General features: G+C 41.3%; 1 protein-coding gene across 1 annotated transcript; it reads right to left on the bottom strand.

Annotated features, from left to right (window-relative positions):
* Window positions 1–337: 337 nt before the first annotated feature.
* Window positions 338–13,569, bottom strand: kcnj10a (potassium inwardly rectifying channel subfamily J member 10a). The gene is made up of 6 exons (XM_079669835.1): window positions 13,015–13,569; window positions 7,614–8,006; window positions 6,869–7,080; window positions 6,389–6,520; window positions 5,789–5,966; window positions 338–2,421 (listed from the first exon to the last, which is right to left on the bottom strand). Exons 2-6 carry the CDS (start codon window positions 7,996–7,998, stop codon window positions 2,012–2,014), a joined length of 1,317 nt encoding a protein of 438 aa, XP_079525961.1. The 5' UTR covers window positions 7,999–8,006; window positions 13,015–13,569; the 3' UTR covers window positions 338–2,011.
* Window positions 13,570–15,321: the final 1,752 nt, after the last annotated feature.

Raw genomic sequence — 15,321 nt, 5'->3', positions numbered from 1 at the left:
AGGAACCGGAAGTGCTAAAAATGCTAACTTACTTCCGGGTTTTTGGACGCGTCACTGCGGTTCTCTATTGACTTCCATGTTAAAAAATGTGATGAATTATGGGATGTATCTCTGGAATTATGAAAGTTATGAATGATAAAAGTAATAGCCATCGATTCCCGACCAAGCTGAACGTTTTGATGTTTGAACGGAGTTTCTGCGATGTTCAATGTGGGAGAAGAAGAGGCGCAAAATAACCCGGCGGAATAATAAAGAATTGCGTGCGTAGCATAACAGATAGTTGGAATTCTGTGTCAGCATTCCCACTAAATAATTAAAAGCACACACATACAGTAGACATGTTGTAAATAATACATTTATTAAAACAGCCACTTAAAAGTGCTTACTCAAAAAGTTAGACCAATGTGAGTGATCCATATACAGTGTACACAGAAGGCTTTGTAAACAAATACAACCAGTCTCACCAGACATTGATACTGAAATATTTTCAGTGATTTTGAATATTTTCCATTGGGCTTGTCTGGAGCAGCGGATGTTTTCATTTGAATAGTAGCTCTTCATTTCTACCAAGAGGAAACATTTAAAACAGAACCTCAGTTTTATAATATATCATTTAAGAATATCATATTTTTTTAAGAATAGAAACTATTTTGTTGCAATTTACGTTCTTGTAAAACATTTCTAATGCTCCTCATTCCTTTAGTTAAAAAAATACTTTTTATTCACTAAGGATTTTATTTTCCCTTTAACAAGAACCACAAGTTGATTACATTTTATTTCCATGTACAGTAAAAAGATAGGCATGATATTTTCCTTCAAATATACGAATTTATCTAATACAAAAAAAATCAGTTGATTAGACACTCATTCGCTGGAAAAAAATGACAGCAGTAAAAAGGTGGGCGCAGTGCGGCCTGCTTTACGGAAATAACTTTCTGCATTGATAATATGGTAAATGTGGAGTTGTCTATCAAATTTTAGAATGTATAAAAATAGTTTTATACACTGCACAGAGGTACATCAACTCATACTGTACAAAACATTCAAGACAAATAAGTTCATACAACCAAAAACGCATACTCACACTTACATTCCCCAATCATAACACAAGATTTAATCATTTATTACAGTGCATTAAGTATCAGTTAGTTCAGTTATTCCGTTGCCACTTTTTTTTCAAGTTAAAGTGCTTTTAATAGTATTACTAAACATATTAACCCCAATAAACAAGAAAAATATATTCTCATCAAAAAGCACAATATTTTCAGGTGCAACAAAACGATGTTAGAAACTATTGGGTACATAAAATATGATACATTCCTTTAAAATAATTTGCCAAATATATAACATGGTTCCAGTACCTATCCTTTTGCAGGTATTTTGTTAATATAAAAAAGGGGAAAAACAGTACCGTGATTCAGTGATTAACATCCTTATCAGACGTTAAACTACACTGAAAATTATTATAATCTTCTTATCAGGTCAATGTGTCCGTTGTTGAATTATGATTTTCAGAAGAAATAGAAATTAGCTTTTTTCTGAAATCATGTTTACTTTTATAATTCATTCTTGGTTCAAGTAAGAGTAACACATTTCTAGACATTTCTCAAAATAAGTTGATTTCTATTGGAATCAGATTAAGTTATTTCTATAACCCTATAGGGCTACATTATAGACAGAAATGCCCTGGTAAGATGAAGGATTCTGCAGTGTTGGAGCATCCAGTATATCAAGTCTTTTCCAAAAAGTAACAATGAGTGTAGAAAATGTCTCTGTGGAGGACTTGTTGTGCTGCACATTTGTACATGTTGGGTTTGTAACTTGCTCGGTGTTGTGTTGTCTACAGACCTGTGGTTACAGGTGTTTAATTCCCTTTGAAATGTGTGAGCGGTTTTGTGCAGAAGATGTTTGGGTATCACAGTGTGAGCAGCTGGTTGTTTTCTTCCTGTGTCAACTTTATCTATCTCAGTTTCGCATCAACCTCCTATAACCACTTCCTGTCTCTCTTCCCTCACACATTACTAATTCGAACACTAAGTGGGCTGCTATCTCGGATGCGCCCTCTCTCTCTCCCTTTCTCTTCCCCCCTGTAGTTCTCTTCCAGTCGCATCTTCTCCTGGTCTGTCCCTGCCTCCTTGCTGCCGTGGCGACGGGTCGCCTGTGAGGGCGGGCTCGGTGGCAAGGCCTGCTTAAAGACAGGTGGGGTTTTGGTTTTGGCAACTTTGTCAAAAAAGGCGAAATCGGCCACGTATTTCCCTGAGGGAGACAGGGAGACGACTGGGGGAAACTCGTAGCCCCAGAGGATCTCATCTGGAAGGTAGGACGTTCGAACCTGGCAGGTAGCGGAGGTCGGCTCAACGGTGGCACTCAAGATCACCAGCAGCTCAAAGTCAGCCAGGTCAGGGTCTGTCCAGCCACCACCTGGAGGACAGAGGACACCGGAGGGTTAACAACAACAACCAAAAACATTATAAATCAAGCCATGTTCTAAAATGAATTGTAATGCATTTTTGTTTCTTGCGACTTGGGGGCAGCATAACAAGATGAAAACACAACATTGTGCACTAAATTATGAAAGTAGTTATTGCTAACATGTAAGCAAACAGAGTTGCTCTAGAGTCTTGTCCAACCAAGTAACAAATGTGGGTCCATCATTCACTCTCCTTTTGTGCACCCGCATGGCCTGACATTTTCAAACATAAAAACGTGTCACGGTTTTAAGTTTGTGTGTCTGGTAGTGGGTGTTTTTCTGTTCTCCTTGTCATGTTTTCCTCCCTGTATATGTCTGGTCTTTTTTCCCTGTATTTTCCTGTCTGTCGTTAGTTTTCCCTGGTGTGTCTAATTTCCTGATTGTTTTCCCCTGTCACCCCTTCTGTGTCTCCTGTGCTAATCAGCGTCAGTCCCGCCCCTGATTATTCCCACCTGTGTCTACTTACCCTGTGTTTAAATTCCCCTGTCTCCCAGTGTTCAGTGTCAGTTCGTTTTCATCTCTTGTCATGTTCAGGTCTACTGTATGTGCTCCTTGTCTTTTGCCTTGGTCAGGTCTATGCTCTTTTTTGTACTCGTGAAAAGTTTTGTTCCTCACCACGTGAGCGATTTTCTTTTTGTTCTCATTTTTTGTCATCTCATCCTGAGATTAGTTAGTGACAATTTTTTGCTGTATTTTGGAAAATAAAGTATCCAACCAATACTTTACCTCTGTCTCCCGGGTCGTGCAAATGGTTCCTATCTCCTAAGTGCCTGAGTTCGTAACAAAACGTCTCATTTACACACTGATTCAAAAAACACAGGGCTTGAACACATCACACACAAACACTTTCTGAAATTTGAACACACATTCAAAGAAAAAACCCGTCACATGTTGGATATATTCCCATCATTAATGTTTAATATGTCTTTAAGAGACATTCACAACACAACGCAGAATGTGCTTGTCATTCATCGACACACAAACCAAATAACACAAAGGACACACTTGAAGACATGTGCACTCAACCAAACACACACCTGCATCAACAGGCCTCACTCAGAATGCAGACTCTGTCATCTGTCTAAACAGTCCTTACTCTAACCCGGACCCAGTACCGCTCCCACCAGGGCAAAAACACAACGTTTCGCAACTGCTTGTACTCACTATGGTAAACTTGGTTGGGGGATTCTCTTTATTGGCCTATTTTGGGTGGAGCTAAGAGTTCCATCTGTATTTATGTAGTGATCTCCCAAGCAGCATGGCTAGGAATGCTATTGCTGCGTATGTTTCCATGAAATCAGACTTAGAGCAGATTTAGAGCAATAAGAATTGTAAACAGAGCTGATAATCGTGAACAAACCAATGTACTATTCATACACTCATGTTCTACAATTTGGAGATTTTGGTGGACTTTAAAACTCTATAATGTTTGAAGTAAAACATTAAATCCTTGTATCTAGAGGTTGTTCCATATTACAGTGAGACACTATGAAATAAGCCTCTGTGATGTGAATTATGCTAAAAAGCAAACTTAACATGCTACCTGTTAAAGTAAGATAAGGAACGTTATAGCTGCTAAACATCAGCATGTTGGAATTCCCAGTGTTAGTATTTAGCAATATAAGAACCTTTCATCAACCAAAGTCAAGTTTTGTTTATTTCTCAGCTCGACAGGAATTACAAAAGTATTTGATTGAGTCATCGAGGTAGTTTCCACCAGTTGGCACACACTTTCATTTTCTATCTGTATGGCCCAGTGTATATAAACACATACAATTCTTACATTGTTAAGAGGATTGTAGTGATATTCTAGCTCAGTGGTTTGGACAGCATTGAAGCCTCTCCTGTAGAACATCTCCACAGTGTCCTGCCCTTCTTATTCACTGACTCAAAGTCACATAATGCCAACACAATTCACACACTGCTGCACTAGAAGACAGTTTCCATCAGAGAACTTCCAAACCCCTAAATTAAGTACTGTACATGTGGATAACATAAAGCAAGCTCTGCAGGGACCTCTTAAGCTCTGTTCAAAGACCCATGAAGTACAGAAGTGTGCTCAGTAATGTGTAGTATCTCTAATGTATGTCCAAAAACTAGAAACGTTTACACATTTTCATTACACACAGCAATCCAAGCATCCATCCATGATCTATTCTAGCCTATACATGGAGCGCATCGCAGGTCACACTGGGACAGAGGTTATGTCTTTGGGTGTAAATGCTAACTCAAACATTTCTTACATTCTCACACACTGTAACACATCTACAATCTGGTACTTGAAAGTGCTACAAGGATTAAAGTCTGTGTTATTTTGCATACATATATTACAGCCTATTTGGTTCTTAAAGTCAAAGGCAGCTTAATATGGTCCCAAAATAATATGGTACAAGCATTAGTTTTTAGTTAGTTGTGTTTTTAAGGCTTTACTTTCTGGATTTATGCTACAAGGAAACAATCCAGATGAAGCAACATTGGAGACTTTGCATCTCAAACTGTTACAGTAGGCCCTTAGAAGAGGGATTACTGTAGTGCTATAAACAGTATAATGTGTGCAGTAATATAATCCCTTTAATATGGCTACATTAAAATAACTGCTGAAGGGGAGGAAATGATGACTGAAAGAAAACGGGCAGAGATGAACGTTGAAGTTAAAGGGAAACAGCGGTAAGGGATAGTAATTGGTCGATTACAATAATATCAGAAAGTGTGTCAAGTGAGGCCATGGAAAGCTGTCTACAGTAAATGAGTAGTCTGAGTGTAAATAGCTCCACGATCAGAGTCCGCCAATACTGATACCTTTCTGGTTTCCAGGGCTGAGAGCTCTTTGCTGCTGTAAGTGGATCTGTGCAGGTTTTCGTGTCAGCACCCCGGACTGTACAGCATTGTGCTCTAATGAGGGGTGTCTCTGCCGATCTCTCTCACACACATTCCAGCCAAAGAAACCCTCTCCTCTAGTGCCAAACCGGCCCAACTCTAGACGATGCAGCCAAGCACGCAGCACATGACCGTAAATACCAATACACCTACATACATATACATGTCGATTGTACGTACAGTTATTCGCGTTGGTTTCAAATTAGGATATCGACCAAGTCCTAGAAAATATTACAACTTTTTACACCAGATGATTGTTGGAAGTGAATTGTTTTATGTAATTTCCACATAAGGCATGAAATGATACAGAACACATGAACCAAATTCAACATAGTAAGTGCCCATACAAAGAGTTATTGAGCCCTATGAAACGTACAGTAAACTACAGATATGTAGTTTGCTTTGTTGGTTTAAAATGTTGACATAAGAGCCATGACCTACCTTTGGCTGCCCAGGCCCTTAGGGGGCTGTTGTCGTCGATTATGTGGTAGTAGGTCAGGGGGATGATGAGGAAGGGGCTTTCACTGGACGTGTCCACCTGGAAAGGTACATTCCGCTGATCCAGCCGCACCGTCTCGCCCTCCTTAGTCAGCGACGTCTGAAGAAGCTTTCCCGTCACCTGGGAGCCAAGATGGAGTCAGTAAATGTAGCCAAGAGTTTGCAGAAGGCCTCCTGTAACCAAAAGGCCCTAGGTTTAATACCTGCAATGGCCAACTGCATGGCATGGCATTACCTGACATGTCCATTACTGATCGTGTCATAAACTACATGTCAAACTAGTCATAAAGCTTCTGTCAAGCAACCGCTATACATACAAGAGATAATGGGTCTCATAATAATATTTTCCTTCCTTCTTCCTTCACTGGGCTTTTAATTGTGATTGTTTTTCAGTGTCACAGGGTTCATTTCCATCTTGGCATGAGGTGAAATCAAAGGTAAAGCTCATACACAGAGATGAACAACAGGCAGAGCATCATATGCATCAAAAAAACTGTTTGTATTTAGGGTTTCAGTCATGATACTTAAAAGCAACGTGCATACCTGGCATCCTAACAAAAGGCTTTTGCGCATGTTGGCCACTCTGATCATGAGGCAGGGGTGACCCTCGTAATTTGCCACAACGGCGTGTTGACTAAACTTCACCGTCTCACCTCTTTTCTTGGGGCGAGCAACCTACAAAATAAGGGAAAAAGAGAAGAAAAAAAGGCAATTCCTGTTACTACAGACAGCAATCACCTACTTATCTAATAAGTTGTTTAACTACAGGGGAAGAGTAAACTGTTTAGATAACCTTGCTTTTAAAAGATAGGAGGTAATAATCAACATGGTGATGTTCTGTATGCATTTATGTGCTGATACAAAGTGGGTAAAGGAAGGACAATCATATCAGAGTAATATTAGAGGGGGTTTGAAGAATGAGCAATAAACTGCATCATCCCAAGACAACTATCCAATAAATATAACGAAAGAGCCTATGAGATGTTTTTGGTGAAATTAACCTCAGAAACTAAATTTGAATACCTTGGCAAGGAAAGTGCCGGTGATGAAGATCTCCATCACCATGGTAATGACCAGCTGACAGATGAGCAGGATAATGGCGCCAGGACACTCCTCGGTGATGCACCGGAAACCATAGCCAATTGTGGTCTGAGACTCGAGAGAGAAGAGGAAGGCTCCTGTAAGGGTCTTCACCTCAGTTACACATGGAGTATGGTTGGAGGGGGGGTCAAACTCTGGAGGGTGGGAGGAAGAACACAAGATCTTGGGTTTAGGGGTGTAAACAAATGATCAAGGAATGTTTTGTTCCCTCTACCAGTGTTTTGCCGGATCTTTCTCATGCTCTTTCTTCAACTGTTTGACTCTGTTTCTTTCTTCAATATTAACTCAATTATAAAAAACAGTACTTGCACTTCATAGGTCTTTTTTACATGAAGCAAAAGTACACGGATAAAGCCTTTCTTTATTGAAGATGATGTGGTCAAAAGGACAACCAGTGAGATGTTTATAAGACTGCAATGTATCTTTCGGCAGCTGATAATGTTGCTGATCATTGCATACAACTCATATCCTGCATGAGGTACTAATGTGTGGGTCAGGTGAACACCAAAGTACGATTGGTCTTCAGGGAATGACAAGAGCATTAGTACCACATTTCAAGACAGTTCACCATAAATGTCCAAGTTTAATGTCCAAAGTCATTAAACTTCATTTCCTATCCTTTTCTTCTCTCCTCTGACTCTAACTGTCCTTCCTCCTTGCTCCTTACCAAGTAGGTCTCCGTGTATCAATGCCACTAGGTACCAAAGCACTCCAAACACGAACCAGGTCCCAGCAAAGGTGGCAGAGAAGAGGAAGAACTTGTAGCGCCATTGCATGTCCAGAAAAGTCGTCCAGAGATCACGAAGGTACAGCGCTCCACGCCCGCTTACATGCTCGATTCGCACATTGCTTCGTCCGTCTTTTGAGAGGACGCGGCGCCTTCTTCGCAGAGCATTGGGCCCTCCAGCATCTGTTGCTCCTCCACCTGCACCAGCACCTCCGGGCCCCGTCGGGGAGCCCAGCAGGGGCTTAGTGATGTCAGTCTGTGTCTGGGAGTGGCATATTTTCTGAGGGGAGGAGCCTTCTGAGGAGGGAGGAGTGGCTGAGGTCATGGCTGGCGCTACAGGGAGTTGGACACAGAAAAAGGAGACAACAGGAGGTTAGGAGAATAAGAACTTTGTGGGTAAAGGGGCTATATATTGAAAGTCAAAGAGGGGTAAGATTGTGAGAAAAAAAAAGGCATTACTCGTATGTGAAATTAAGTGAACAGCAGGTGAGTCCAAATGAAAAGGTGCAGGAAGTGTGAAAAAGAAGAAAAGATGGAACATTTCATAGCCACTTAAATGAGAAAAATGACGAAATGAAATGGGGATTATAAGAACATCAACTGGACAGTGTTCTGGCTATCCAAGGTGGTCCTTTTAAGCCCCCCACATCCTTTCATTAGAGGCAGCTGGCCCTGTCAAAATAAAAGCCCCCTTTCAGCTTGAAGGCACAGCTGCTCTTTCACATTAAAAGCTTGATAGTGCAGGCTCATTCACGTATCGGTTGCGGAAGACTGCTACTGAATTGAGATGAGGAGAAACCAGTGACTGTTGTCCAACATTAAAAGGATAAAGAAAAATAGGTCTTTAGATTTGAATCAAGGACAGTTAGCTCTTCAGCTGGACCACCCTCTCCTATTTTGCTGAAAGCTGCTTTTTATACTCTGCCTTTAGTGGAGACCTAAATGATGCAGATCGTGCAGCAGATGTTACAGGCAGATGTGCAATATTTTGGAGACAGATCTAGCTTTTGAGAGGAAGTCAATGCTACAGTACAATGATACATACTTTATTAGTCTGCGCAGAGCAATGACCTCAACTGCATCCAGCGTCTTAATGATCAACTGGATTTGAAGGAAATTTGGGATGTGTTCATTAACATTTGGTCACACATTTGTTTGTTCATAATGGCTAATGTAGGCTAGTTGTATTCCCGTAAAACTACGCCATCACTCAATATTCAAGCTAAGTGCTGGTTGTCAATTGAATGCCTGTCCAACACTGGTCGAGTAATGTGATAGGATGGATCCGTATATAATTGTTGGCAGTATATCAGAAAGAGAAGTCCCTCGTCCCACCCCTGGGTGCCATGGACACTTATTGTCACTGTCTGGGTTTTTCCCTGTACAAACTTAACAGTTTTACTCTCATCTGGGTTGCAGTTAATCCACATCCTTCTTTCCTTCTCTCTTGCTCACACTCACTGTTTACTAAATGGCCCTTTTGTCTCAAACTGCCTCTGCTTTCCGGAGCAAATACAACGAACCAAAAACAAAACACAAACAAAAGCCTAAGAAACACGACAATCTGATACGCTCTGTCCTTTCCTGTCCTTTCTGACCCTTCTCTCTCCTCTCTCCATGCTGGAGCTCACACTGAGTGAATGAATAGAGATCTGTGTTGATGTCTGTGCTCTGAATACTAAAATGTGGAGGGGGAGAAAAAGGGAGGGAGGCGGGGTCAAGAAGAGGACTTTGTGATTGGCCGTGTCCATCTCCAGCTGAACTCTGAACCCTGCAGAGCGCCTGCCTACACATACAGTAAACACACACTTGTGTATTGAACGTATAGACTTCTTAAGCACTTACAACACAATACAATACCATTGACTGTCCAAAGGAATGTTTGGTTTGTCAGGTCAAGACTGTACTCACAGTAATACAGTAACTTGCAATACTAATATATCTGTAAAGTAGTATTCAACAATTTGTTGGCAGCACAACAACGTGTAAACGGAATTATGTTATATATTAGTTATGCTGCTTTTAATTGAGCTGCCCATACTCACATACAGTATGCCTTTTTAGTCATGTATTCTGTAACTGCTGTGTATATTTATTTATTTATTTTTATGCTTATTATGCCTGTTTTTAAATGCCTTTTCAATAATGTATGTATATATTTGTTCTGCTTGTAATCTGTAAAGCACTTTGAATCGCCACGTGCTAAAAACGTGTATTATATTATTATTGTATTATTATAACTCATACAGTTGTTTTGCAAACTTCTTCTTGCTAGTTTCTTCTTGCTAGGTCCAATTTTGACTCCCCTTTTACCTCTGTTTTGGTCTCCACCACCTAGCAGCTAAATGCCCAACTATGTTTTGTACAATTATGGCCCTTATCCTTTATCCTTTACAGTCACCAGTTTTATCAAATTTACAAAGCAAGTTATATCAATATTAGTGATGCTAAAACAATATTTAGGGATTGTATCAGTTGTACTGACAGTAATACTGATGGATTTCCTCTCTTGTAAAATGATTTTTTTCTACATTCAAGGTCAGGATCTCTTCCTCTCCATCCGGCTCTCCATCCCTCTCCTTCCCTCTGTCCTGTGCGCACAAGAATCCTTTGTTTTCCAGGAGATGAAAGGGACAAAAGCCACCATTGAAAAATACGACTGTGTGAGCGAGTGAGTGAAAGAGAGAGCAAGTTGGACGGGGAGAGGAGAGCGGTACGGAGGGTTAAAGTGTGTGTGTGTTTGCAACTGTGTTTGATCGTGTGTGAGTATGCAGTGCTTGACATTGTGAGGGGGCAGAGATGGGGGGGAAGAAGAGAGAGAATAATTGGTTTTGAGGGGAGGATTGAGAGAGAATTGAGCATCGGGTGACAAAAGGGGTGAAAGAGGAAGAGGGAGGGAAATGGATGGTGAAGGAGCAAGAGGAAGGGGTATACTGTATAGAGCCAAGGTGGAGGAAACAGATCTGTGACAAAAGAGGGTCATTGGTATTCCAGAGGAGAGAGTAATCCCTTCCACTCGGTGCCCCTGTCCAGTGTCCACAGCCATAAAGAACCCCTAGCAGCCAGTACACTGCATTGAAAAGACTCAATACAACACAAACTGAATGGCAGTGACCACTGTCCACACCACAGCCGCCTCTCAACACAGGCCATGCCAAGAAGGCATCTACTCAGCCAACACAAGACGTTGAAACCACAAACCTACTGGAGCCAAACTGAACGCTGCACATCGAAATACAAATGAGCTGCTGTTGTGTCAATGTGTCTTTATATAACCATTGAATTATTTCAGAGAATGTCATTAAGTAATAGCCTCTTCTTTAGCGCCGCTTTGTGTTGACCTTCTTTTAATTTGTTCTAAATCCTAGTCTGTCTCTTTACTTCCACACGTTGTTGTCAATACTATAAAAGCCACGTAATACATTTGCATGTGCTATGACAGGTGATGTAATATAAACACTAAAGTTCCCATAGGGAGGAGAGTTGGGGTCAACGTTGATTTACTTGTTCCGTGACATCAACACCTCCTTAGTAACTTAAACCAAACCTTGTTCTTAAAATATACTTATTTGTTTTGTTACTTCCGTACTTAAGTAATGCCACTTCCATAGTTATTCTAACCTAAACAAAGATCTTAAGATTGACTTTGTTTTGTAACTTCTTTACTTACATAAAGTAGCATCACTACAGCCCGAACAGCAATTATTTCCTAAACCTAACCAAGTTGTTTTGGTATGTACACAGGTTCTGCACTCGCACACTTACCAGGAGGATACATTGCTATAGTATCCATAGTTGCTGCTCTGATTGGTTCACACAGCCTCCTGAAAGGATTTCTCAAAGCCGACAAATAGGATTATCTGATTAAAACAGACGATATTTTAAATAATCCTAAATTATTTGAGCTCCAGAGTTTATACCGGACAGCCTTTAATTCAAGCTAAAACCTAAAAATCACTACATTTGGAAATGCAAAGCTTTAAACACAACCAACAAAGTCAATACAGTTAGTCAATAGGTATTTTTGGTAATCTCCCCCCACTGCAACTTGAGCTAACATCTACAATCAGTGTATTTTCATCGTGGCCACTATAGAGTGTGTATTCCATGTTAACAGATAGTTTACCTTCTTGTTCAATTAAACCACAGGAAGTAAATGGGACTAGTCGCCATGGTGATCTGACGTTTGTCTTAATGTGTCCAGCAGTCTTTTTCAAACTTCCAACTAAATCTTAACATCACTCGCCTCCACTTCCTCGGCCCACAATAAGTAACCGAGGAGTTACGACATTGACCCAGATCAAACAATAGAGAGCAGCTGCCGGCCAATGGGCTGTAATTTAGGAACAACTTTTACCATCTTCTTTAGTCTGTAGTAGCCAAACGTCTGTCTCTCTGCTGTAAATCTGACCGGTCTACTACTGATGAGGTGCTGCTGAAGATTTCTCAATGAAAAGATGCAAGTTGTTTTGACTGAAGGTTTCCGAGCCAAGAGTTTCTGTTGCTTTGGAGTCAAAACACAATCACACCTGTTCGATCAACTATGTTTTGCACACGCTGCTAACATGTTCTGCTACTTTGAGTACTGTTATACACAACAATACATACAACTAGCGTTCAGCTTTGTGTCGTGTTAATGCTGCAGAAGCTTACATGTTATTCCTATGTTTTGCATCTTAATATTTACACTTAACTGCTACAGTATGAAGCATCTACATTCATCATTGGTAGGCATGCAAGACAGGTGCAGGATGTTGAGACTTTAGTTAGGTAAACTTTTCAGTGAACACTAAAGTATCTTTAACTAAAAACATTGTTGCAACCATTTCACGGTTGGCTTTTGTAAGATTTTCTGCTATTAATGCTCCTAATGTAATGACATAGACCCAGATAATTATATGCAACAGTCATACATAGTGGTATAGATTGTAAGTGGAACTTCCTCTATTGTTAATACTAATAGCCCTCCACACTGTAAACAAAACACAGTAGAAGCAGCGATGTTGCTGCCACCTGTTAATTCCCCACTCTGCAACCCTTATACGAGAACTATCAATGACATTTGTACTCAAGAGAGATATCAAAGCTAAAATAAAAGTGTGTTCTGGGATGTTGAAGGATTAACACAGTGCAGCATTTTAAGAACATAACATAGTTAAGTTAAGTCCACCAAACAAACTGTTGCTGCACTGTGCTCTGTAGAGATTTGTACTGGGTTACATTCGATGACATTGGCCTGCAAACAAGTCAAATAAAGAAGAAGAAAAAGCAGAAGATATAAAGAAGAAATGTATAAAAAGAAAAGAAAAAAAGACTGATTTTAAAATGTTTTGTCTCTTACCTTTCTGTTGACTTGTAACAGGAGTTCACTTGGACGACAGCGTCAGAAAATGAAGATGTATTTAATTTCACTGTCCGACAGACATGTGAAAAAAACAGACAGGATACAATTCAATCTGTCTGGAAGAAGATTGAAAGAAGCCGAGAAAGTTCAAGGTTTTGAACGACGCCCACTTGTTGACAGCTCGAGCATGTTTTACATCACCTCTCACTTTGACATTGCATCGTTTGTTTTCTTTTGCTGTACCCTCTACGTCGTTGTCATCCTATAGTGAAAAATAAATAAATGGAAAAACTCCTAGAAAGACACATGAAATCAGAGTCGAGGGCTGGGTGAGGATTAACCCGCGGTCAGTCAGTGTCTCCCAGCACACTGGTACTGGCAGTACCGGTTCTGGCTCCCTGTTACTGGGTCATTGTGTAATCAGATGAGCACAGTTTGCAGTTCCTCCTGCATGTGAAGCTGAGAGGGAGCCCAGTGTGTCCGGACTGAGAGACGTTAAAGTAGCTTGTGCTGTCCACTCCTCCAGGACCCCCCTGCACGCCTCTCTATATAAACCCAAAAGTATTCAGACGGCCGCTGTTTCACGACATTTTTAATTCATTAATTCAACTCTCCTCCCAGCTTCTCCTCCTACCCTCCCTCTCCGTGTCTCTCCCCGACTGTACTCTATAAATGGGCCTCTTTGTTGCCAGGCCTCCTCCGCTGTTTCAGCCTTTGTCAACTTTCTCATGTAAATGTTTGATGGTTATAAGATACAAGCCTGGAAGTTGTTGCATTGAAACAGAGGTATTTACAAATCAAAGACGGGGGGAAAACAGGGCCCTTGTGCACTTGGCTCTTTGCAGTTTTGCGTTGGCCAGCCTGCGTTGAATGGGTAATGACGGGGCATCTCTGTGAGGCTGTGCCATGTCCGCCTGCAATGAAGGGGACTCAGTGGTGTATAGGCGAGTACACATGGTCCTGCTGTGAATGGACAGCACGGGATGACCACGACAGATTAATTCACCAAATAAACTGAAACACTGGTCTTGTGAGGGAATTTGCACCTCTGGTGGAAAGAAAAAGTGCTATTAAGTACATTTATTAAAGTTTGGTACTTAGTTCCTTTTTATTTATTTGAGTATTTCCATTTTGGTGCACCTGCCACATAAATATAGGAAGTTCAATATCTATTTTTAACATATAGGTTCGGTGTTGCCAGAAGTTGGAATTAAATATCTTTTAACAAAAACAAATATATAGCCCGCATGGTTTTTCATACCACTGCTACGCTGACGACACCCAACCAATTCTGTCCTTTCCCCGCTCAGAGACCCAGGTCGTCGCACGCATCTCTGCTTGCATCTCTGCTTGTGGATGTCTGCTCATCACCTCAAGCTCAACCTTGACAAGACTGAACTGCTTTTCCTTCCGGGAAAAGATTGTCCCACTCTTGACCTAACAATCAACATCGGCACCTCTGTTGTTTCCCCGACTCAGACTGCAAGGAATCTGGGTGTGATCCTAGATAACAAACTGTCCTTCACTGCAAACATCGCTGCTACAACCCGCTGCTGCAGATACACGCTTTACAACATCAGGAGGATACGTCCCCAGCTGACCCAGAAATCAGCGCAGGTTCTGGTCCAGGCTCTCGTCATCTCACGCCTAAACTACTGCAACTCCCTCCTGGCTGGTCTACCTGCATGTGCCATCCGACCTCTGCAGCTCATCCAGAATGCAGCGGCTCGTCTGGTCTTCCACCTTCCTAAATTCTCCCACACCACGCCGCTCCTCTGCTCCCTTCACTGGCTTCCGGTAACTGCTAGAATCCACTTCAAGACACCGGTACTTGCGTACCATGCTGTGAATGGATCTGGCCCTTCCTACATCCAGGACATGGTTAAACCGTACACCCCAGCACGTGCACTCCGCTCTGCATCAGCCAAACAGCTCGCTGCACCCGCACTGCGAGGGGGACCCGAGTTCCCATCAGCAAAAACATGTGGGTTTGCTATCCTGGCTCCAAAATGGTGGAATGAGAACAGGACAGCAGAAAGCTTACACATCTTCCGGCGCAGACTGAAAACTCATCTCCTTCGACTCCACTTCAAGCGATAGAATTACAGACAAAGCACTTATATACTAATAAAGGACTGGCTTATCTAAAGCCAGTCGAGTAGCACTTGAAATGTTTGGCTCTATGAAACCTGATGTACTTATATGATTCTGTTTTCTTCAAGTTTGTATCTTCCTGGTCGAATGCACTTATTGTAAGTCGCTTTGGATAAAAGCGTCAGCTAAATGTAATGTAATGTAATATAT

Source organism: Notothenia rossii (assembly GCF_949606895.1).
Source record: "Notothenia rossii genome assembly, chromosome: 3".
NCBI lineage: Eukaryota > Metazoa > Chordata > Actinopteri > Perciformes > Nototheniidae > Notothenia > Notothenia rossii.
Note: the sequence above shows the minus strand (reverse complement) of the source record. Positions and strands in the feature narration are given on the sequence as shown.